A 25,655-nucleotide genomic window follows, 5' to 3' on the forward strand; every position below is an offset into this window, starting at 1 on the left:
ACTGTATATGATTATAGTTTATTATTTTACATTTACAACCTTTAGATTAAAACACAGTAGCTTTGTTAGTCACTCTGAAGCAGTAACTCATGTCTAAGGCATGGATGTTACATAACCCCTGGTGGCCTTCAACGAAGAAGAAAATACAAAGTTTCTCATATACTCGATTTTGTCCACTTACTGTTGAGGTGGATGATGTGTTATCAGCACTAGCAGCAGGACCTGTGGGAATAAAGAGACAGCGCTACAGAGAGGTAACTGGAGATGTTTCTGAGAGAGTAGATATAAAAGTCAAGTCCTAAAGACAAAAGCTGTATGTAGTGGATTCCTAAATTCGAAATTATGTCCAACGTACTGATCTTCTCACAGTCTTCAGTCATCATGCCATCGTCCACACTCAGCTACACTTTGACTAAGACCATAAGACCTCAAACTCCCTAATATCTCTTCATTATGATCACTGTCTTTTTCCTTTTTCCTCCTTTCTCTTTGTCCTAATGGCTGCCCTCCTGCTGTGCCTCCGCTCTGACACAAACTGACACCTGAGCAGGTAAATGTTCCCACACAGCATGAAGATCAGGTGACGCTGTATCTCCTGCTCTGTGGGTTGGGTTACAGAGTGTATTCGAAGCATAGAGACAAGTTTGGGAGGAAGAAGGCTGTTGATCACCTGAACATTGATTCCTGCAAACAGACCTCTCTGAATAAGCAGGAAGCAGCTGGAGAGTAAGTAAAGCACATACACCTCTTTGTGAACTGTGGAATTCAATGAAACATTATTTACATATTGCCAAATCACAACAACAGCTGCCTTAAAGTGTGTTATATTGTAAACGCTCAAAGGGTTTACACGACATGCACTCCCCAAACATACTCTATACTCCCAGGTCCAGGTATCACCGCCCCCAGGGGGGCAATCAGGCCCCAGACCCAGGAGATGTTACCCTTTTCCCTGGGTAAATTCAATTCAATTCAATTTTATTTATACAGCGCTAAATCACAACAACAGTCACCTCAAGGCTCTTTGTATTGTAAGGCAGACCCTACAATAATACATACAGAGAAAAACCCAACAATCATATGACCCCCTATGAGCAAGCACTTTGGCGACAGTGGGAAGGAAAAACTCCCTTTTAACAGGAAGAAACCTCCGGCAGAACCAGGCTCAGGGAGGGGCGGGGCCATCTGCTGTGATTGGTTGGGGTGAGAGAAGGAAGACAGGATAAAGACATGCTGTGGAAGAGAGACAGAGATTAATAACAGATATGATTCAATGCAGAGAGGTCTATTAACACATAGTGAGTGAGAAAGGTGACTGGAAAGGAAAAACTCAGTGCATCATGGGAATCCCCCGGCAGCCTACGTCTATTGCAGCATAACTAAGGGAGGATTCAGGGTCACCTGGTCCAGCCCTAACTATATGCTTTAGCAAAAAGGAAAGTTTGAAGCCTAATCTTAAAAGTAGAGATAGCGTCTGTCTCCTGAATCCAAACTGGAAGCTGGTTCCACAGAAGAGGGGCCTGAAAACTGAAGGCTCTGCCTCCCATTCTACTTTTAAATACTCTAGGAACAACAAGTAAGCCTGCAGTGCGAGAGCGAAGTGCTCTAATAGGGTGATATGGTACTACAAGGTCATTAAGATAAGATGGGGCCTGATTATTTAAGACCTTGTATGTGAGGAGCAGGATTTTGAATTCTGGATTTAACAGGAAGCCAATGAAGGGAAGCCAAAACAGGAGAAATCTGCTCTCTCTTTCTAGTCCCTGTCAGGACTCTTGCTGCAGCATTTTGGATTAACTGAAGGCTTTTCAGGGAGTTTTTAGGACTTCCTGATAATAATGAATTACAGTCGTCCAGCCTGGAAGTAATAAATGCATGAACTAGTTTTTCAGCGTCACTCTGAGACAGGATATTTCTAATTTTAGAGATGTTGCACAAATGGAAGAAAGCAGTCTTACATATTTGTTTAATATGTGCCTTGAAGGACATGTCCTGGTCAAAAATGACTCCAAGGTTCCTCACAGTGTTACTGGAGGCCAAGGTAATGCCATCCAGAGTAAGAATCTGGTTAGATACCATATTTCTAAGATTTTCAGGGCCGAGTACAATAACCTCAGTTTGATCTGAATTAAGAAGCAGAAAGTTAGCGGCCATCCAGGTCTTTATGTCTTTAAGACATTCCTGCAGTTTAACTAATTGGTGTGTGTTATCTGGCTTCATGGACAGATAGAGCTGGGTGTCATCTGCATAGCAGTGTAAATGTATGCTATGTCTTCTAATGATGCTGCCTAAGGGAAGCATGTATAATGTAAACAGAATTGGTCCTAGCACTGAACCCTGTGGAACTCCATAATTGACCTCAGTGTGTGAAGAGGACTCTCCATTTACATGAACAAACTGGAGTCTATTAGATATGATATGATACAAACCACTGCAGCACAGTACCTGTAATACCTACAGCATGTTCTAATCGCTCTAATAGGATATTATGGTCGACAGTATCGAACGCTGCACTGAGGTCTAGCAGGACAAGCACAGAGATGAGTCCACTGTCAGAGGCCATAAGAAGATCATTTGTAACCTTCACTAAAGCTGTTTCTGTGCTGTGATGAGCTCTGAAACCTGACTGAAACTCTTCCAATAAGCCATTCCTCTGCAGATGATCTGTTAGCTGTTTGACAACTACTCTTTCAAGGATTTTTGATATGAAAGGAAGGTTGGAGATTGGCCTGTAATTAGCTAAGACTGCTGGGTCTAGAGATGCTTTTTGAGTAAAGGTTTAACTACAGCCAGCTTGAAGGCCTGTGGTACATAGCCGACCATTAGAGATAGGTTGATCATATTTAAGATTGAAGAATTAATTAATGGCAGGACTTCTTTGAGCAGTTTTGTAGGAATGGGGTCTAAAAGACACGTTGATGGTTTGGAGGAAGTAATTATTGAAGTTAACTCAGAAAGATCAATTGGAGAAAAAGAGTCTAACTTAACATCAATGGTACTAAGAGTAGCTGTAGATAATATTACATCTGTGGGATGATTATTGGTAATTTTTTCTCTAATGATAAAAACTTTATTAGTGAAGAAGTTCATGAAGTCATTACTAGTTAATGTTAAAGGGATTTTTGGCTCAACAGAGCTCTGACTGTTTGTCAGCCTGGCTACAGAGCTGAAGAGAAACCTGGGGTTGTTCTTATTTTCTTCATCGGTGATGAATAGTAAGATGTTCTGGCTTTGTGGAGGGCTTTCTTATAAAGCAGCAAACTACTTCTCCAGGCTAAATGATGATCCTCTAAATTTGTGACACGCCATTTCCTCTCCAGCTTACGTAAAAACCTCTGTAACTTTGCTCTGCTTCAGCAGCATCAGGTAATGTTCAGATGTTGATTCATGGTTTTCTTCAGTTTTTGTTCTACTGCAGAATATTTTTAACCTCCTAGGACCTGGCGTCCACATATGTGGACATCACATTTTGGGTTATTTAGACCAAAATACTCAATTTTGCTCTACAAGGGCCTGATATCCACTTACGAAGACATTATACTGCTACTGTTCTATTGAAATTTTAAACGAATATCCTCATATGTGGCTCTTATTTTTCTTAGAAACAAAAAAAAGGTAAAAAAAAAAAAAAAATCTGCTAATTCTTTTTTTTTTTTTTTACATTCATCAGGTCCCAATCAGCCCAGATATCAAAGAGAAATTAAAAATGCATGCCGTGGAAGAGTTCGGGTCTCAGGAGATTAAGGTTATCTGCTATAAAAAGCCAGACCAGGAAAATCTCCTTCATGTTTTTCTGTTTTATCATCAGTTACTTTGACACAAAGGCTGCGATGCTTACACCTCTAATGAAGTCTCACATGTGTCAGTACTGATAAATGATCAGAATTACATTTCTGACTGTCTGAGGCAAAATTGAATCGAATCAGGACCTTGTGAATTGGAATTGAATCAGTTATAGAAATCAGTAACGATACCCAGCACTAGTTAGAGCCTATCTGAGATGAGACAGACCACAGAGTTTATGCTGTTTGTATAAGCAATTCTTTATTCATTAAATACTGCATCCATGGTGATTGGATGGTACATGGAAGACAATCTTCAGAGGCATGTAAATACACCAGGAAACTCTCCAACACAAAACCATCATTATTACAAGTTATGGGATTCTCTTCACTGTTGCAGCCTGAATTCATGATCAACATAAAGATGTACGTATACTTCACAGTCAGTGCAGTGCGGGGAGTTAGTAAAAGTTACCCAGTATTATTAAACACAATGTCATGATTTGCAAGACTGTTGTGGAGCTCTGGTTAAGTTTTTTATTATGTTCACCACGAAATGTAAAACATTAGGTAGAACTGGCTGATCGTGGTCTTAATTAGTGACGCTATGATGTTACAGAAGGTGTGATTAAAACAATGATTTGCATTTATGTCGTCCAGTCTGCTGCATCTGGCACATGTGAAGAACACAGTTCATGTCCAGGATTTTATATGAAAGTCATCCAAGTAATTCGATTAGTAACTGGTTTGCATCATATTTATTACTTAGAATGAAACACACCAACAGTAGGGTCGGAGCTAAGAGGCTCCTTTAGCTCTCAGTTTAGACAGTAGCATCTCATTCTTCCGACACTCCTAGTGGGGAAAAAAGGAAAGAAAGTTATTATTGTTACATGATCATTACACTCAGAGGGTCATTGTTGAAAATTATTATAGCACATTTCCTGAAATACAGATTATGGCCTTTATAGACCTCAACAGCATAAAGTAACAAGCCTTTATTTAAGGCAGACCTATAGTAGAAACTAGGATGCAATGATCATTTTTCAGTATAAAGCCTAATTTCAATCCACTCAATCGTGACCTGTGACTTACTGCAAAGCATTTTTAATTCTGAGGCGACTCTTTATGGTAATCAAAAAGACAGCTCAAATCAAATCTGCAAATCTTTTTGATTAAAGCATTTTTCATTAGAGTCAGGCCAATCAGTGGGTTGATATTATTGGCTGATGTTAGCTATGATCTATAGGTATCGACAGTTATTATGGGAAATACACAGGAAAAAACAAAGATATATATACACATAAAAAACCACCACCAACAACAACACACACAAAAACGAGACCTGGGAGAAACACCTTTTAACAATGTTATTTGATGGCACTGCACAGTTTGTCCACTAGATGGCACTCTTCAACTCTGTGTTTGGAAAGCTACAACCGCAGACACCCAATTCAAACACTGGGAGGCATAAACAAGTAATCTGGTGACATTATCTATATTTAACATTCATATTAAAACTTCATTCTACTCCTTTTTCAGCATGCACATTGTGTAGCTATAGAGATACATGAAAACTTGATGTTTTTTTTCTTCTTTTCTCTTGTTATTTCAGTTATATTTGCATGTTTGAATAGATAGAATTTTATTTCGAACATAGGTAAGATTTACACTCCCACTTTTTTCATATTTAACTGTGTTTGCTGAAACAAAAGTGTTGCTTTATTGACTGCAAACTATACAGCACACAATTCATGTAATTTATTTGGTTAATTTGTTTTAATAAATTATGACACACTGTTTTCTAAATGGTGGTGTGCACATTTGTTTCACATTGTCTTGTGATTGATTTGCATAATTTGCAGTGAATATTTTTTCTGTTTTCTTGAATTATCCGACTGTTTTTTTCATTCTTTCCTGGTTTAAACTAAAGAGAGGATGGCGCTGGTTTAAGTGCAGAAGCCCACCAAACAGCTGACTAATCAGCTGATCTACTCCGTGGCAGGACTGCCAAGGACAGACTCACAGCCTGAGTTGAAGAGGTATAGCTTGTTACCAGAGAGACAGAAGGCAGGAGAATAAACCAGCTGTACTCTACTAAACCATCTGAGGTATACCCTGTCATGATTCATGCCTACTGTCTCGCACCACAAATGAACCAGCTGCTAATGGATGAGACACACAAAGAACAGCTAACTGAAGGCCGGACATTCCCGAGTCCCATGGATCCCCAGAGGAGAGTGGTCCCATCCAACTACCAAATATGTTTTCTCACTACCACATTGAGGCTCCCGTCAGGCATCATAGTGGCTAAGGTGAACAGGCTTATGGCTCGATACATGAGTGGAGCCACAGAAAGGAATTAGCAGGAGCACCACCAGAGGGGCGAAACACCAACAACTGGTGGACAGAACAGTCACTCAACAGTGCAAGACCAGACCTACCTGTGGGCTAAGCCTATGACTCAGTGCCGCACACATGGATCCATGAATGCCTAGAACTACAAAAGATCAACAGGACCCTAAGAGCCTCCGTTAGGAACTCCATGGGGATGTGGCGAACATCACTACAGGCCAGCTTCAAGCCAATAGGATGAGTCACTATCAAGAGCAGGATTTACCAAGGAAATGCTCTGTTCCCACTGCTGTTCTGCATAGGCCTGAACCCCTGGACTGGAATGGACCAATGCCAACCACCTCCTCTACATGGATGACATCAAGCTGTATGCCAGGAGTGAACAAGACATCGATTTACTGATCTACACCAACGGCACTGGAATGTCTTTCGGGCTGGAGAAGTGTAGTTGGATGGTAACTACTACTTAGTAGTCAGAACTGAGGGGATTGCAGACATTGAGGTCAGCTACAAGTACTTGGTAATCCCACGGGCAAATGGGAACCACAAAGAGGCTCCAACCACCAAATACCTGCACAGTAAAGCAAGTCCAGAGGACTCAGCTGAATGGAAAGAACAAGATGGACCTCAGGTCCTCACTCTGAAAAGGGTGGAGTGCCCATTCTGGGTCAGGGACGGGAATGGGAAGTATCTAGGGGTCTTGTTCACAAGTGAGGGGAGGGGGGAGTGGGAGATCAACAGACAGGTCACTGCAGCCAATAAGCGGTAACCTGTCAGTCACGGTGAAGAGAAAACTGAGCGAAAAAGCCAAACTCTCAATTTACCGGTCAATCTACGTCCCCACCCTCACCCTGAAAGAACAAGATCATGGATGAAGTGGTGTAAATGAGCTTTCTCTGAAAGTTGGCTGGCCTCTCCCTTAGAGACAGGGTAAGGATTTTAGATGTTGGATTATCTCTCTCGGCTGGCCGAGCTGGAGGAGGAGGCTGAGGAGAGGGAGGTCTGGGCTTCTCTGCTTAGGCTGCTGTGCCCACGACCAGGCAGCAGAAGAAGATGGATGAATGGAAATTCACAAAGTCATTAGCACTTAGAGCTATAACTCTTTTCTTCAATTAGTAACAGTAATGTTGTCTTTACCTTACAATATAAAGCGCTTTGAGGCGACTTGTTCAGATGTGACAATATATTCTATAAAAATTTAATTGAATTATTGACCTGTTTTATAGTAAAGTTTCGGTAGCTTCTCTGCATTGTGTTAGCACATGGCATTGAAGAAAATGATAGTAATTCTAATTTCTTTCTTATATTTAAATGTTGTATAGTTATAGTACATTCAGATAGAAATCTGCTAAGAATTTTTCCTGGTGTTTTGTATTTCAACCCTGTAAGCTTAAAGATCTAGAGGTGGTTTCAGGGACTTATTTTACATGCTTTTATGTCTTAAATCAGGACAATTGATTAAAATAATGAGTGGGTTAATTTGAGAGAAGATGACTGAGTGAATAACTTTCTGTTGAATGTAGCTTTCCAAACTGAGATTGGGAGAAACTCAGGCATGACTGCGAATGACCTCACATCATTCTGAGGTCATTTTTCAATAAAACACCAAACTATGAAATATTTGTCAACAAACACTAACTGTTCGCTTTTGTAGGCACATCCATTTATTACAAACGCTGTCTAACGCAGTCGTTGGTTGTGATACTTTTGATTTTTTTGCTTCACAGCCATTCTGAAGGCTACAGTTTGTATCTTCCAACACGATTAGGTGTTATAATGTTTTGTGAAACCCATCTTTATCCGTAAGAATAATAGCTCACTATAGCTTACTGAATAGCATTCATCATTCATTATAATGGTATGCTCTAACTGTAAATGCCCTCTCAGAAACAGCCAGCAGCACTTAAGCACATGCTTTTCTTACCTCTTTAAAGTCCTTGACAGTTTTGAAATACAGCCTCTGCTTGTCAAGGAGCTCCAGGTACTCATCATTCAGCTGATCTCGCCTCATCTTGTTCTCCTGCTTCTTTTTCTCCATCTGAAAAAGCAGAGAAACACATGCCATACCAGTACTGCAGGAGTCTGTCTCGAAACAGGACAAACTTTGCATCATTAGGCTGTGACATGCGGGTCCATATACCCTGAGCTCATTATCTTATCTGTAGTCAGCATTATCAAAAACAGGCTGACATTTTTTTAATTCTATAAATCTGAACAAATGTGTGTTACTGATACTGACCACTAAATCTGTAATTTGGTTCCATCCCTATAACGCACGTTTATAAAGAGAAGAGCAGCAGAATTCCCCTTTTACAGAAAGACTTGTACCTTGATGCGATTCTGTTTGATTCCCTCGACTATCTGCTCCATCTGTTTGAGGAACTGCTCTTTGGCAGCTGAAGACGACATGGCTCTGAACAAGAGTAGAGGACATTAGCACTATTTCACTGCAATGAGCTAAGAAACGTACTGATAGAAAACTATTCACTGGAACAACATCAGTGTTAGACGTGACAAATGAGCAGAATTATACTTACTGTTGGAAGTTGTCATGAATAGAATTCAAGAGGTTCACCTACAGAAATTAAAATTTTGTTATGAATAGCATTAAGTACGAGTCTATTTGTGACACTTACCATGGTGTTTAATCAGTCACATATCTCAAGTGAAACAAATCATAATTTAAAGCCAAATGCTATCAGAAATTTTACTGGCAATCATTTCGCACCCTGCTGACAGGGGTCTGCTGTGGTTACTTACCTCCTTCTCAAGATAGACTTTCTTATCATCCAGTGTATTATACAGAGTGAAGAATTGCTTAGTCTCTTTGTGAGTAGCAGAAACTGAAAGGCACAAAAAGAACAAGCATTTATTTATAACTCCTGATTTTTATGGGATTCATTTGTGACCTGCACACAGCAACAACACTGGTCAAAGCAGATGAACAGGAGGAAATTACCTTGACTGTAGAGTTCAATGAATCTCTTCTGATACTGTGTCAGCTCAGCTCGGCTTGGCACCTCATCAATCTTCCTCTGCAAGATGGCAATCTCTCGGTTCCTCCGAGCCTGTGAAGAGTGAAGCGATATATACATATATGAATGAGTGAATATGTTCCTGATGTAGTTATCACTTGGGCTAGCTACATCTATCAGTAAACAAGACTTTTTGTCCACCACTAAATGCGGTTGGTTAGTGATCGCCAGTTTGTCCATCTGTAACTTGAAGTCTCCCCTGCTTCTAAAAACATTTGTGAATTCCAGCGTAGTACTATGATAGGATGCCACCTGTGCAACAAGTCCAGTCGTGATGTTTCCTTACTAATAAATATTCCACGGTCAACTATTGTTGGTTTATAACAAATAGGAAGCCACTGGGAAGGACAGCAACGCAGCCAGGAAGTGGTAGGCCATGTAAAAGTCAAGAGCTTTGCGGAATTGGGTTTCCATAGTCGAGCAGCTGCATCCAAGCCTTACATCAAGTGCAATACAAAGCCTCGGATGCAGCTGCTTGGTCATGGAAACCCATTCCATGAAGCTCTTGTCTAGGTTTGGGGGTTGCCAAGTGTAAAGTTTGGTGGAATGGGGGATTATGACGTGGGGTTATTTTTCAGGAGTTGAGCACATACCCTTAGCTCCAGTGAAAGGAGACTTTTTGGATAATTTCATTCTCCTAACTTTGTGGGAAAAGTTTGGGAGAATGCCCCACATGCCATCCCAGTCTACCTTCAAGTTTGCGTGAAAAATATATGAGTGAAGCCTTACAGACTCAGCTGTTGCCCGGATTAACAAGGTATGTGTCCGTTATTGAGGAACCAGTATTGAGAAGTGGGCTAATGGAGCAAGAAGGCACAAGGGATGAGAATAGGGAGCTGTTGGTATATTAATATGCAAGTAATTCTTGTGGAAGGGGTTACATGAAGAGCATGTAGCACCTATGGATTTTCTGACACCCAAAATCTAGACTAAAAGTAAACAACTACTAGGTCAGGGTTCTAAGGAGCTTGGAACGAAAAGCGTCTGGACTTCTTTAAGTTGCTTGAAGACGTTTCACCTCTCATCCGAGAAGCTTCTTCTGTTCCAGGGTCAAATGGTGGAGAGTCCCAGATTTAAACTCTGTGGAAGTGTCCCCCCCGAGAGGGACAAAATGACCTCCTAATGATCCTCTACCTAATCACATGAGCCAAGGTGTGAAAGTGGGTGTGGTTCACAATCAGCCAAGGTTTCAGGTGAGCTCATTGGGAAAACCAGCCCCACCCTATCATGTGATTCATGTGATTTCCTGAGGTCAGATGGCCCAGGGTGTGAGTGGGCGTTAAGGCGTCTGTGAAGGGATCTCAAAACTGGATTATAGATGGCAGACAGGTGGTGTCATAAGCCCCGCCCTCTGTTCAAAGATGGTCGCTCACAGTGGACATAGATGCTTCTTTCACTCCTCTTTCAAACCATCTGTCTTCTCTGTCCAAAATGTGGTACTGGTCCATGTGTGTGGGCTTCCGGTAAACTTCAATGTTGACGTTTCCATTCTCCTCAGTGTGCACAGCACAGTCCAGGAATAGCAAACAGTTATCCTTTGTGTCTTCCCTGGTGAACTTGGTGTTTTTATCCACAGCATTGATGTGAGCAGTGAGGGATTCTACTTCGTGGGTTTTGATTTTGACCCAGGTGTTGTCTACATATCTGTACCAGTGGCGGGGTACTCTCCCTTTAAAAGAGCCAAGAGTCTTTCTCTCTACTTCCTCCATGGAAAGGTTGGCTACAATAGGTGACACCGGGGAGCCCATGGCACAGCCATGTTTTTGCCTGTTGGTCAGGGTTCCAACATCTGGAATAAGCAACTGCAATCACAACTAGAGATGAGGTACAACACAATTCTTGCTGCAAGTAGGAGCCAGTACATCAGGTGAGGGGGGAGATATCATCATCCCCACCCTCTGAGATTAGGTACCAAGCACTAAGAACAACTAGTGCATTGAAGACATTGAGTGCAAGAGAAGCGGACCTAAAAAAAAAAAAGAGGATCATAACTAAGCTGGAAACCTGGTCCATCCATAGCCAAATACCAAGACTATGTGACATACACTCTGGAGGTCTACCAGAAGATGTGAATGAAGGATTACGGACAATCCTTGATGTGACGATCACTGAAACAAACCAGACACCATGGAAGCAGTGATAACTGAGGCGATTGGCTCTAAGATGAACAGCCACAAGGAGCAGTACCCTCCACGGAGAAAGAGATTAGAGGCCAAGATCAAGGCAGCACAGATGGAAATCAGTCAACTATTGGAGCTGCACAAAGGTGTGAAAACAAGTACAGCAAGCTGTCCATTCCCGAGGCCTTGGAAACAGCCAAGCAAAGACTCACAGCCTTGGCTTGCCGTCGAAGAGACCACAGAGATAGAAGCCAGGGAGATAAACCAGATGTTCTCCAGTGAACCATCCAAGGTGTATTCTCAAGGAACAGCCCCAACAAAGCTTCTAATAGATGAGACACACTGAGAATGGCTAACTGAAGGCAGGACAGTCCTGATCCCCAAGGATCCCCTCCCCCAGAAAGGACTGGTTTCAGCACAACATGGAAGCTCCTGTCAGGTGTTATAGCGGCTAAGATGAATGGGCAATAGATAAGTGGGGCCCAGAAACACCAGAGGGGCAAAATAGCAGCTACTTAGAAAGCCTTACCAAGTTTTATCAGAATTCATTCAAACCTTTTTGAGCTAGCGTGTTTACAAACAGACTGATTACACAGACGCATGCAGACACTACCAAAAACATGACGTCCTTGGTGGAGGTACAGGAGATAAAGAAACAGCTTCTCGGAGTTCCCCGTCCCGGTCCTGGGGCCAATTTACTTTTCATCATAAAAAACATCCTTTTTACTCAACTGCAGAGTATCACAAAGAGATAGGTTTGACTCAGGGACTTGTATAGGTAACTACCCAAGTGCTTGCTCAAGGGGGTCATTTGATTGTTGGGATATACTCATTATTATTGTAGGGTTACAATATATAGTGTCACAGACATGGGGGACAACACCCCCTTTCCTACTGGTAGAAAAATGCACCACTGTCAACCAATCAAAATATGATATGGCAACACATGGAATTTGGCTGCTTAGGAAGAGGGGAAAATTTTGGGAGTGACAGCGGTGAAAGAGAGCGAGAGCAATAGTGAGTTTTGTAATGTGAGAGATTTTAATCAGCTTTTCTGCCCCGGTTATCCCCTCAAAACTGAGTCTTCTCCCAAACCAACAAAACACAAACCAAAAATCAGCAAACATAACTCACAAAGAAAGAACAATATAGAAGTGTACCAAAGACTAAAAAAAGTGAAGTCCATGGTTTAATAACTGGTTAGCAAACTGATTTACTCTTTACCAGGAGGTTTGTGTTAGTTTAGATCACTGGTTCTCAAAGTGTGGGGGCGCAGAGTTCTGACAGGTGGGGCGCAGGTTACCTGGCAGGAAAGTCATGTGGAACTAATGTTTAACATCGGAATCACTTTTACGGGGGAACAAAGAAATTCGCGGCATGCAGGATAATAATATGCGCAACCGCTGCAGCTGTGTGTGTTAGTCGACAGCCGCAATAAAGAGGTGTACAAAAAATTGCAAACACATGGTCGGGTCTGTCGCGCATCGTTTACAGCGGTGCTGAAACCCAGGATTGGGGCACGAGAGACCCGACCACCTGTTCGCACTTTTCAGGACATCTTTACAGTCGTTACTGTGGTTTAAGAAGTAGTTACCATGAGCAGGCGGATCTTCTGTAGTTTCTCTCTCCCTGTGTTGTACTGTTTGTCTATCAGCTGGTCCCTCTCCTAAGGAAAGAGAAAGTGCTGTAAATCAAGATTATCTGAGTGGAAAGCTCAAGTTAACTTTCACCTACTCACAATCTAGAAACGGCAACAATGACTTTATACTGTAAGAGACGACAGCCAGTGTATGATATGTACCTTCTCTTCCTCTGTATCCTGTCCTGATGCAGACTTTAGCTCCTGAATGTTCCTCTGCAGACGAGCCATCTCTTCCTGCATACAGAGCTCAGGCATTAAGAGGAAGAAATGCTGCTAGTGACCATCAGCAGGATACACAGTGACAGTGATTGCATTGATGCTCACTCTGCAGTGTGTGCGGAACTCCTGCTCCTGCTGCTTCAGGTTCTCATTCATCGTCACCAGAGCCCTCAGCTTATCGAGCAGCCTGTTCAACAAAGAAACATTTGATCAGAAAGTCACCGACTGATGAAAAGAGACACATTTTGTCACTGCCAGTAACCTCATGTGTTTTAGTACAATTGTCACTAAAACTTCCACAGTCGATTCAAACTCTAGCATTAAATATAAGCTGGTTGAGGCAGAAACAATATGGACTTAATTCTGATCAGAGTCTGGAGAAGGAATAGTTTATTCTTCATACAAATGGAGCAGCAGGGAGTACATACTGGACATGGGGTGTCTGTGTTTGTGATGTGCTAACAGAGAAGACAGCAGCACTAACACAGCAGCATGTGTTAGTCGAGCACCATCGAGCTTCCCAGAAAACTTACTTAGTTAATCATTACTAAACAATGACATGGTAGGAACTGGTAAATGTAAACCAGTTAATAACACATTCAAACAGACTCATCAGGCAACACAAGAACAACCATGAGACTGCTTACTGAGCAGCACACGGACGCTTCCCACCACATGGACTGCAAAAGTACAATTAGCTGCCACAAGAGCCCCCCTCAAATGAGCAGGTCTATTAACAGGAAATAAACCTATTATTACTCACAGCTGCTTCATAGATGCACAGAGGGCAAAGTTCAGTGTCTGGTAAGGCCCAGAATCACGGGTTACATTTGCTGCTGCACTGCTGCAGCTGAACAGGCAGCCAGTCATTTGATTTTAAAGAACTTCTTCACCACAAGATGTGACTGCTGTTGTTTACAGTGGACTTTCAACACTGAGGAGACGTCTTCATATATCATAGCATGTGCTGCTATAATGATATTAAACATCATTTTTTGATAGAGGTGATTCATCTTTTACTTGTTTGTTCTAAAAATAAATAAATAAATAAATAAAAAAAAAACCAAACAAACGACATTGGGCTGAGCTGACAGCTTCGTTGAAGGTTCTTCGATCGTTAGTTGATCTTAGAACCTTGATGATAGTTTCAATGCAAATGAAGTGTGGCAATAAAAACAGAATAGCAAAAATGGAATAGGAAAAAATGATTGTTTTTTTATATTATTTTTCAGTAAATACTTTGTCAGTTTTTCCTGGAATAGCGTTTACATGTGTTAAACTCACAGCCGGCACAGAGAGGATATTTGGGCGGAGTTTGGAAGTCGTTCACCTTCTGTGGGGGGTTTGAACGATCACCTGATGTGTGACTAATGAATTCTCTGTGAAGACAGCGACCATCTGCTCTTTCTTACCTGTCTGTAAAAGTTGGTTTGGCCTTAAAATAACTGCAGTGATTTATCAGAGTGCAGAGCGTGAAAGGAGAGTCCAAAAAATAAAATACAGGAGGTTCACAGCGGGCAATTTACTGCATTTTAAAACGGTGCAATCCATGCATTATTAGTAAAACTGCTGTTAAGCCATCTACACAATATATTTTTTTACAAATAGTGTTATTAAAGTGTTTATTTATTCATCGTCAGGATTCAATCAGGTGCTGCACTTTCGGTTCATGCTCCAAAACCTGCAAAAAAAGCATGTGGCTGAATTACAACAATTCAAAGACGAGCGGGCCAAACCCCCCCCCCGAACCACAGGAAGGGGGCAAAGACTTTGTCAACACCACTGTAGAGATCTACAAGAAGCTGCTCAAACCAACTCTGCAGATTAAAGGGTCAAGCCCATTTTAGTACAGCAATCACACACTATGTTTGTCAATACAAAATGTGGCAAATCCACTTAGCCAAGAAAATGGATCGAACATCAGTTACAGAAACGATCGCCTTCAAAAAAGGGCCGTACAACAAAAACTGACCAACATCAGAGCAACATACATGCTGGCTTCCTGCAGAACTTTTCTTTCCCTAGCCAAACAGGAGTACCTCCCATCTCTACTGAAAGGGATTCTGGGAAATGCAGTCTTCTAAAGATAATATGTATTGAACGCTCTTTCTGGGCAGAAAATTTAATCCATAATTAGCAGCTTTCAGATAATCTGTTGCTGGCAATAAATCACTTACAAAATAACCCACAAAATGCTGTCATCAAACCACATAGAGTGCAGTAAAGTTACAACATAAAATGGTATAATATGGCAACAAGCCCATCAGTAGGTGCCCATCTATTTTTGACAGCACATTTTACCTTTATTTTTGATTCTAATGTGGAGCAGACAGTGTCCACATTACAAAGGTGCTGTGTAACTACCAGTACATTCAATTTTACTCCAACAAGAATATATACTAGGTGGAGAACTGGTTGATGTATTGTTAAAAAAAAGTGTATAAAAAGTGTATATTCAAGATTTAGATTAGAAAACATTTCAATGCACATGTGTGAATATTTTAAGTTCGCAGTTCTTGAGAATAAAACGTTAGCAGATAACAGAAGGACCGTTTTTGTTGACTCACCTCCTGTCAGCCTGCTCCTCCACTTCTTCCAAACACACCAACTCTTTCCCCAAAGTCTCTGACACCTTTGTAGCCTGCAAATTAAAGCTACTGATCAAAGCATCTGAATGGCTGATAGCTCCCTGAAATGTAAAACATATTACACTGGACATTTCACTGAACGTTTTAGCTGAGTTCTTTGCCAAACAGTTTTGACTATTTCTATTTCAATGTGAACAACTCTACATGTACATGCATGTGGAAAAGAAGGCGCATCCTGATGATGAGAGGATGAGATGATGGATGGCGTCCCAGGGAGTCTCCTCCCAGATCTGGACCAGAGCTTCAGATGGACCAAAGAGGTCAGGCAAACGTGGGGTCCAGGCATTGGTACCAATATCCAGGTGCTGTTAATCGAATGTAGACCAACGGTCTTAAAAAAGCAAAAATGCTGCCCCTCAGTGGAAAGTGTTATGGCGTTATTATTACAAAAAAAATAAAAAAATCTTCCCAGAAGTGGACCCAGCTCAGACAAACTCCATAAATACTGGCAGCAGCAGCTGGTACCAGTACACCCATACACCAGTGGTATCAAAATCCTACGTCGCCTTGTTCTCAAGTCATCGCATTTGCAAGACTTTCAGAAAACTTGACCTCTGACATTTCTGATTTCCTGTCCTGTGGTGACAACAAAATAGGTCACTTCTTAAATCCAAAGGTGATTTTGTGTCCCAGCTCATTTTCTGAAACACTGTGTGTATGTGTGTGTGTGTGTGTGTGTGTGTGTGTGTGTGTGTGTGTTAAACAATCACAGTGTAATATATCAGGTGTTGTTGTTCATTTGAAGATGTATTTAAATCATTTTACAATCTGGTAAGGACCAGGTGTTTTTCTATCATTAAGAGGCTGTACTTTCATTTGTACCATGGTTGGAGGTAAACCAGTGGATCAGATCCATACTGGGCAGTGAAGTAAGCCTTGACCTGAGCTCACCTCCGTTAGTTTCCTCTTGTCCTCATCACAGCCCATCTTCACCTCTGCATGCTTGGCTTGCAGCTGTGGCCACAAAAACAGATACAGTCAAAGCTCTGACACTATTACGACTGCCACAACCAAATCACTTCATGCTTTTGCTACATTAGGATCAAAAGTTTGTTTCACAGTTACCGAGACTGGTTTCAGATGTGAGGTCAGTATTAATAATGTAAAAAAATTAAAATAAAGTGTTGGACACAGTTGAGGACGGCACATTCATTAAACCACAGTGACCTACACACCTCCCCCAGCTCTTTAGTCTTCTGCTGGATCTGTTTGTTGAGTGAGGCGACCACCCTGTGGTGCTGCTGCAGTGGGCCATAATGCTCATGCTCCTCTGAGGACAGCTCTAACTGCTGCAGGGACACAAGGAGGACACAACAGTCAGCAAAGCAATGCTCTTAGAAAGATGAAGATGTCTACCATTAGGTGACATTCTGGTTTGGATTCATGCTAACTGGTGATTTTTTCACTGCGTTTGATTAAGAAGAAAGTCCGAATGAACACTTTAAAAAGCTGCCAACACACAGCAGCATCTTATACACAGCTGGTGTTCAGGACAGAACTGTACTATAAGATTACCCTGTCTTTGACTAACACAGCAACTGCAGTCTAAACTTGGACCAGACAGTGTAGAGCTGCTTACCTTCTCAGCGTACTCAGAAGCAAACTGTTTGATCTCTTCAGACTGCAGCCCGACGAGCTGACCCACTGCACTTGCTGTCAGCTTCCCCTGAAAACACAGGCTCAGTCACTACCATAGTGCAGCGGTGAGGAAAGGCAACAGGAATCAAAGAAAAACCCAACTTTGACTAACTCCATGCAATCAACAAGATTATTCAGTGACAGCTGAATATCAGAACAGTCACTATTTGGCTCCTTTACATACATTTATATGTTTGGGTTGTCCGGATGCAGAAATGTTCTGCTTCTCTGTGCCGTGTGTTCTATTTACATACCTCCTCTGTTGCCATGGCAGCCATGTTGGTCATCAACGTTTTAATTCGCATCTAGGAAAAAAATAAATGTCATTTATTTGTTGAACACAATATGGTCTTATTTTATTATTCCAGGCTTTTTAACAGACCGATGACACAGATCACAACAACCTGAGAGCATCCACACGCTGGCTTTGACTCAGAGTTTTTCCTTTTCATTAGTGAGCTATAGATTTTTGTTGTACTTCTAAAATGGCAAAGCCCACACCAAACAGCATTATTTTAAGGCCCAGGAACAACAGGAAAATCAAGAACAAGAGCACGAGACAGGAGACAAAAGTTCAACCCAAATAACAGCAGACGAGCTCAGTTACTGTTTTATCAAGCTGCTTTTCATTTCAGCTAAAACTAAACTTGGCTCACTGTTAACAGTACTGACAGTACACAAAAGTTATGATTCACTGTGAATCTCTGTGAGTTTCTGTGGGAGCTGATTGTGGTTCAAATGTGTACAGCTGAACTTTAAGTCTGTATTTGTTTCTACTAACAAAATGAATAAAATACTCTGAGTTGTGGCACTGTTGCCTAGTACTTCCTTGGGTCTTTTTCTTACAGTATAGAGCGCCTTCAGGTGACTTACTGTTGTGATTTTGTGCCACATAAATAAAACTGAAGTGAATTAAATGTTTAAACTGAAAGGCTTAGCGGATCATTTTTTGCCTTCTACTGTACACGTGTGGCTAATTTGTCTTTCTGTATAAAATGCTCAGTAAATAAAGTTCTCACTTCCTCTACTGCCTGCAGGTCCTCTTCCTCTGACACGTCAACCACCCCATGAGATGCTGCCTGAGAGCCACCGGCCAGTGAAGCCTTCCCCTCATCGACCTGAAAAGGGGCAAAAAGAAGAGAAGATGAAGAACGGAGCAAAATCCTTGCTGACCAGAGAGCAGCCAAACCTCCCTGCAGCTCTACCCACAGTGGAAGCAGCTACAGTCCAGGCCTTCAGGCGCCTACCTTGTCTTGTTTGCTCTGCTTGCTGAATCCATATCGCCTGGAAAAAACAAAACAAACAACGAGTATGAGATATGACTTCAGATTGGAATAAAGTATACTCTTCTTTTTACCCCAAACCCCCAAAATTCATTTACATCATGCGATAAAAAAGTATCAGCACAAGAAAGCGCATGAATCCATCAGGTGGACAAACTACACGGTTCCCCGATCTGCAGTGTCTGTTTAAACAACTAAAAAACATAAAATAAAATGCAGGAGTGCAGTGAAGCAGCACCACAGTCCATCATGCCAAAATAAGTGTGCACTGTTTGCATTCTCTGACAAACATGTTGAACCACAACACAGGGTGCTGTAAGCAGATGCTGCCCCCCCCAGCTTCACACAGTTATACAGTACTTACAGCAAGAGCTCTGACATTCTAGTACAGAGGCTAGTACAGGGATGGATGAATGAAAAAAACAAAACAATATATCAGATGAGACACTGAACATTGTCTAAGTTTAAATCTCAGGTTTTTAATTCTTGACTCGTTTCCTATAAACTAAGAGCTACGCTGACACACTGAGAGGAATTAGACACAGAAGGTCAATTTGTGGCGCCCAGAGAAGGAACAGCCCAACGACTGATCCATCACACAAAACCTCTGTATTCCTATGCATTTACTGACCACCTTATTAGGTACACCTTGGTGGAGCGCTACCTGAAATCTATGTGGCACAGACTGAACGGTGTAAGAATGTTTACATTATGTAACTTCTGCAGATTTGTGACTTAACCTCATCACAATCAATCCTTCTAAGACATTGTAGTTCTCTTCCCTTTCTTCTGCTGCTTTCTAACACAACATTTAAGCAGGTAGATGGCTGAGCTCATCTGAAACTTTCACCATGTTATATGAAATGTAAAAACATCGGTGGCTGCCAGTCCTGCCCCTCAGCCTCGTAGGAGATGTACCAAAGTTGGGTGTTCACACTGGGGTGACGACAACAGCCAATCAGCCTTTACAGCTGAAGGGTAAAAAGGAATAAGGAACCAGCCAGAGCTGCACAATGAAGCTAATTTTATTCTTAATCACCAGCTTGGCTTCCCACAGATGAACCAACACTGACAGTGCGTGTTCTGCCAATACAATGCAAAAGCAACACTGTGTGATGATGCGCCTACATGTGCTAATCCACACTAGTCTGAATGAATCAGCGACAGATATACAACAGATCAGTGAAACAAAAGTCGAATGTCTGGCGATCTTTTTTCTTCCATTTTCAAGTGTGATGAGCTCTTCCTGAAAACAGCCTCAATTCGCTGCTCTTAGATAAACAGAAGGCGAGATGCAAAATCCCTTTGCTGAGATTGGGTCAGTTTTAAATGCATTAAATTTGTAATTGGGTGGTGTTTACTTAAAAAGAACAGTTTAACAGATATGTCCAATAAAGCGAGCAGCCAGTGCACATTTTAGTCTTATTATTACTATCCTGCTTGGTCTATAAACATCAGAAAATATGAACAAAGCCCAGCGGAGAGAAAAGCAACAACAACAAAACGAGGGCACCAACAGCCTTATAAGAATAAAAGTTGATCTACAAATGGCTCCAAAGAGAAATGACAGGGAGATCTGACATAACTCAGCGCTTTCTATTTACACGGACATACAAATAAATGAGACAGACGTCTTACAGCCACTTTGGCAAAAGATGGATTAACAGGGAAAGTGATGCACATCCCGGATGTGAAAGCTCACCTTCCATATTCCAACAGAGTGGAGTGGACCCTGGACTCCTCATCCAGCAGCTCCTCTGCATTCCTGTGCCTCCTGTACTTCCTCTGTGGTTTGTACACTTCCTAGAAAAGAACGAGGCTCATTCAAAAAAGCCTGACAGTTATCTAAACAACAGACCTACGATTTGACTTTGCTCATTAAGCAGGTACATTTCATTTTAGTGTATCGTTTGTATCAGTGTAGTCACTCACCAACACGTCCAGCACTGCCCTCACTGCTTTGTCTTTCCTCTGGACGAACTCTTTATCCTGTCACAGTACAGTGAACAGCACCTCTTACACACAGGACGTTTAATGACATGTGGCCGACCAACACTAAACACATTTCTATGACTGTGAAGGTTGTGATACAGTGGTGATTAAAACTTGAATACCGTGTTAGACTTCTGACACTGAACCCCATTCCTACAATGAGACACGAAGTCCCAACGTTGCTTTCTTGCCTTCTTGTGATGTTTACCATATTAATGCCTTTGTGTCTCATTACTTTCAATTAGAATGTGTACAATCATCACTAAAAGCCCATAGATCTTCCTTCTTATCTTGATTACTCAATATTTTATTGCCTTATTTTTCTGTCTGACTTTGTATTTCATATGTATCATGACTACTTTCTGTTTTCATAAACTCAGTCCAGTTAAAACAATCACACTTGAACGTAGGTCAAGATGTAATTAACCAGAGGAACTCCAGGTGGGCTTCTCTGGAAAATCTTTTGTAGTGTTACGCCTACCTACCATTTATTACTTTTTGTTTGTTGAATACGAGAATAAGCCCAAGAAAGAGGAAGCAGGTGAGAGAAAGAGTAGAAAGGGGGAGGTTTGCTTTGGAGAGCAGAAACAAGAGAGAATATGTGTGTGAAGGAGAAGGAGACAGGCAGGAAGCAGATGTCTAAATACTCATTAGAATTAAAAACCTGGACTTGACCACCCAAAGAAATGGAAGCTGCACAGGAGAGACGAAGAGACTGCAAGCAGGGTGGAGAAGAGAGCGAGAAGGATAGCGGCAAGAGCCAATGGCACGGTTGACGAGACGGTAGTAAGACCTGTTGCCTGTGTGTACGGTATGGAGATAATGGCACTGAGCAGAGGTCATTAACAACTAAATTCTTTGTTTAAGTGATTTTATGACCTTTGTATACAAAGATGTGTCCAGTAAAGCTACGCCCTGGTCTTCATGCTGAATGTCTGTTACCTCTGGAAGGCTGTGGGACTTCTGGAACTGAGAAATGGAGTAGGCTCTCACATAATCTCCCATCTCTTCCCGCGTCTCTATGGCTCGCTTCACCAGCCACTGGCACGAAACAAGACACAGCTCATCAAACACAAGCATGAACCAGCAGATACAGACTGACCATGTCCATGCTCCAGCTGGACCTGCTAGCTGTACTGGATCTGATGCCAGCAGCAGTCAAAGCTCATTAGCTAATACTAATGTTACTCACACGCTTCCAGACGGCTATGAATACGTTCTTTAAAGACAAATCACAAACATCATATCAGCGTTTTGAATTCTGTAAAGTATGAAACCCTGAAACTGTGATGACAGGAAAACGTCAGCACTGCATGTGGGTATGTGAGGGTCCACCTAGGGGAAACACTGCACACTTTAAGTAGACCACTTAACCTTTTCATTAGCACTTTCCTCAGATGCATTAAGCACATTAATGCATCTGAGATTAGCTTGGCTGAATTCTCCGTGTACCTGTATGACCGGGAAAATGTGGATAAAATCCAACCCTTGGATCTGATGGGGTTCCAGGCGATGAGGACACTTCATCTTTGGTAAAACAGAAACAATTTTCTCTGTCAAGGATCTGCAACGAAACAGCCCTTGCCACTGTTAGAAAGAAACCAGTGTGAAACTGCAAAACCCAGACAAAGAAAAACACTTAAAAGGATGGAAAAATGTAACCAAATATCTGATGACATTATCCATCTGAGCTGCTCCTAAGTTAGCAAAATTATTCATTTTTAACTGGATTCAAATGTGGCTCGTATGATGTGTCACTTTAAATTGATTTATCTGGACCAGTCTAGAGAAACTCGGAAAGAAATCAGCCAACACTCACATTTTTTGCCCAATAGTTGAGTTTTCTTGGAAAAGAAGATCCACGTCTATGTCAAAATTACAGGTGGTGATGCACCAGGTCATACCCCCAACCACCTGTAGAGGAGAACTGTGAGCTGAGGTTTTCTCAGTAAAATGCACAATAACAATAAATACTTCAGTTCACGGTAGTGGTGGTCTAGCTAATCAAACAGAGAGAAAAACCCTTAAACAAACCAAAGGAAACCTGTCGTTTCTCTGCTTCCAACTCGACTTCTCTTCCTGTATCAGTGCTGATGTGGTGGTATTGTCTGAATGGCGACACCCATCATTCAGGAGAATACTGCAGTGCCTACCTACACCTAAATGCAGAACATAAATAGAAGTGGCTTTCCCGCTGCCGGTGATATCATCAAACATGTTGGCTTTACTGAGACCTTCATTCACAAGGCGTCACCACAGTAGGTCGCTCAGCAGATGCCCTTGCTGCAAACCCAAAGGGATTTGTTTCTCCTCTCAGAAATCAACCAGGGATCCTAAACTTGTTAAGCAAATATTTCATTTAATTTTATTTCTTTATTTATTGATATCTAAACAACTACAGCATGGGATCAATGCTAAACGCAGTTTTCAAATATCTGGAGTACGTTTTTATTCACATTTTACTCCAACAGTTCTGACATAAAGGAATGATTCATATCTCTGCTGACTTGATGTTTCTGTGTTCATATAAGTGCCAATCATCAGTTGCCAGGTTGCAGGGGCAGTAGCCTAAGCAGACAACCCCAGACCTCCCTCTGCCCAGTCAGAAACACTGCTGCATTTCAGGCCAGCCAAGAAATATAATCTCTCCAGCATGTCTTTGGTGCACACCGAGGCCTGCTGCTGATAGGACAAGCCCAGAACATCTCACCCAGGAGGCATCTTTGTCAGATACGCGAACCACCTAAACTGGCTCCTCTCAGTGTCGAGGGGCAGCATAGCAGCTCAACTATGAGCCCCTCTCCTCACCGTAGCTCTAAGGGAGATACCCTTAGAAAGATAACTAGTCTCCTAGTTGCCCACAGCGTGATGCTGCATCACACATTTCACTGTAAAAGAACGGCTTCTTCTACAGCACTTTTCTACTCTGAGCACTCCAAGTGCTTTATGTAACTTCACTCACAGCAGAACTTTTTTCTATGCTTCTCCTACATACGTGCTTCTAACTAACATTCACACACATTCATACTCTGACATCACAGAGCAATTTGAGGTTAGTTTATTGCCTAAAGATATTTGGCATGCAGACTGGAGCAGACAGGGATCGAACTACCAACCTTCAGATTTGTGGGTGACCTGTGACTGTACAGGCCAGGTGATAAGCAGTGCCTGGTTTCCATCTGTCATGACGATTGGCATTCAGGCCAAAGAGTTCAATCTTTGATTCATCAGACCAGATCATTTTGTTTCTCATGGTGTGTTTTGGCAAACACCAGGTGGGCTGTCGTGTGCCTGGCCACTCTACAGGTGGAATGCTGCTCAAATGGTTGGCTTGGTTTGTGCTCTGACATCTACTGTCAACTATGGGACCTTCTATAGACAGGTGTGTGAATTTCCAAATCATGGACTATCATCTAAATTCTCCAAAGGTAAAGTTGTAAATAATAATCTACATTTTATTTATTCATTTATCTTTAATACATTTGCAAGAATTTCAAGAAAACTTTATTTACTTTGTCATTATGGGATATGGCGTGTAGAATTCTGAGGTGAAAATTAATTTAATACATTTTACAAAAATATTTTCTACATGGGATGTTGTATCTTGGGTCAAGGTTTTCAACCGGCTGCTTAAAGTCATTCTTTACCACCAGGTCAATGCACCAGTGATTATTACCCACAGATTACTCTTCCTTTCATATATCACATGGAGCCAGCTGTGGTGGTAGAGCTGATCAAGCCTGCAGCCCACATGCTAAAGTGTCTTTAACCAAGATACTGAACCCTGGGTTGCTCGCGATGCATCCATGGGGGAGGGGGGCAGAGAGAGAGAGTGTGTGTGTCAATGTCAGAGAGTGCTCAGATAAAAGCCGACTGGGTGAATGACAGCTGTCAAGAGGCACTTTGAATGCTCAGCTGAGTAGAATGATGCTACATCAGTACCAGTCCGTGTAGCCAGCAAGTGCTTGGTGGAGAAGTTTGTTTACTTTTTGGTCACACATCACCTCCTCACTGCCTTTATAGTCAGCTTGTACTCGGATGTGTGTTTAGCTCAATTAGTGAAACATTTTTTTGTTTCCACCTTCAGCAGGAACAAGTTGTATCAATCTGCTAAAACCAGTTGGGATGGAAGACGAGCAGAGGAAGAAAAGAGCAATCAGAAGTCCAGCGTATACCTTATCAAAAGGTGACAATCCTTTAATCCGGGCTCGGAAGTATCCAGCTGCCAGCAGGAGCTCCAGGATCTCTGTCAGCTTCACGCTCTGCTCTTCATCCTCCCGGGTTTCCACCTGCAGGCCAGAAACACTTCATAGCTCACATATGGCTGAGGTCCTAATCCGTCTGCTCTCAGACCTTCACATTTACTCTTCCATTTTTTGTTACTAAAATTACTACTAGCACGATTTTAAACGTTATTAACTCAATCCCAGAAGGTTGATTCTGTTCATGTGGACGTAGCGTTTTCACTGGGACAAACGTTTCGTCACCCATCCAGGTGACTTCTTCAGTCTCAGCCGACTGCAGGTTTCCTCGGTCTTATAAACAGTACTTTCGCACAGTGACTGAAACCAGCCCACTGAAGGAACAGCTGTGAGGTCAGTTTCTTGCTCATTAATCAACAGAAACTTTTTGGGATTTACTTGCGTGGATGATTTAGCATGCATCAAAACGTTATTAATTCAACATTAACAAACTAGCTTCACCGTTAGCTTCAGTGTTAGCTTGTATCGATATGCGTCCGCAGTGTGACAGTTCAAACCCATCATCACAGCAGTGTTGAAATCTGACCCAGCTACTTTGTACCTGGATGAGGTTGCCGTCTTGGTCATACTGAGCGCCTATTTTCGACCCGGTTCTTACTCTGTGGAAAACAGACGTAGCCACCGCCATGTTTAACTGCACTGTTGATGACAGTCACGTGACCGTAGCATATGACAGGAA

The 25,655-nt window shown here is 41.9% G+C and overlaps 1 protein-coding gene across 3 annotated transcripts; it reads right to left on the reverse strand.

The window, feature by feature from the left end:
- Window positions 1-4,025: 4,025 nt before the first annotated feature.
- On the reverse strand, window positions 4,026-25,655 carry ccdc93 (CCC complex scaffolding subunit CCDC93). 3 transcript variants are annotated; one of them, XM_084907543.1, is made up of 24 exons: window positions 25,518-25,655; window positions 24,890-25,003; window positions 22,534-22,628; window positions 22,167-22,278; window positions 21,657-21,755; window positions 20,655-20,711; window positions 20,425-20,525; window positions 19,087-19,116; window positions 18,687-18,723; window positions 18,459-18,557; window positions 17,694-17,744; window positions 17,381-17,467; window positions 16,977-17,090; window positions 16,693-16,755; window positions 15,721-15,794; window positions 13,259-13,340; window positions 13,094-13,168; window positions 12,887-12,958; window positions 9,097-9,205; window positions 8,898-8,980; window positions 8,675-8,712; window positions 8,466-8,550; window positions 8,062-8,175; window positions 4,026-4,637 (listed from the first exon to the last, which is right to left on the reverse strand). In XM_084907543.1, the coding sequence occupies exons 1-24, from the start codon at window positions 25,602-25,604 to the stop codon at window positions 4,581-4,583; spliced, it is 1,935 nt and encodes a 644-aa protein (XP_084763669.1). In that variant the 5' UTR covers window positions 25,605-25,655; the 3' UTR covers window positions 4,026-4,580. The 3 variants fall into 3 exon arrangements, with proteins under 3 accessions (XP_084763669.1, XP_084763670.1, XP_084763672.1); XM_084907544.1 differs by lacking the exon at window positions 19,087-19,116 and having other exon boundaries at window positions 25,518-25,654; XM_084907546.1 differs by lacking the exons at window positions 24,890-25,003; window positions 25,518-25,655 and having other exon boundaries at window positions 22,167-22,241; window positions 22,534-24,883.

This window comes from Perissodus microlepis, chromosome 16 (genome assembly GCF_051167445.1).
Source record: "Perissodus microlepis isolate ML-2025 ecotype Zambia chromosome 16, ASM5116744v1, whole genome shotgun sequence".
Taxonomy (NCBI): Eukaryota; Metazoa; Chordata; class Actinopteri; order Cichliformes; family Cichlidae; genus Perissodus; species Perissodus microlepis.

Coding starts and splice junctions, on each gene's coding strand:
- ccdc93 (XM_084907543.1), bottom strand. CDS start 25,604: ATGGCGGTGGCTACGTCTGTTTTCCACAGAGTAAGAACCGGGTCGAAA. Junction 18,558..18,686: donor AGCAGAGCAAACAAGACAAG/GTAGGCGCCTGA, acceptor GCCCCTTTTCAG/GTCGATGAGGGGAAGGCTTC. Junction 8,551..8,674: donor ATTCATGACAACTTCCAACA/GTAAGTATAATT, acceptor ACTCTTGTTCAG/AGCCATGTCGTCTTCAGCTG.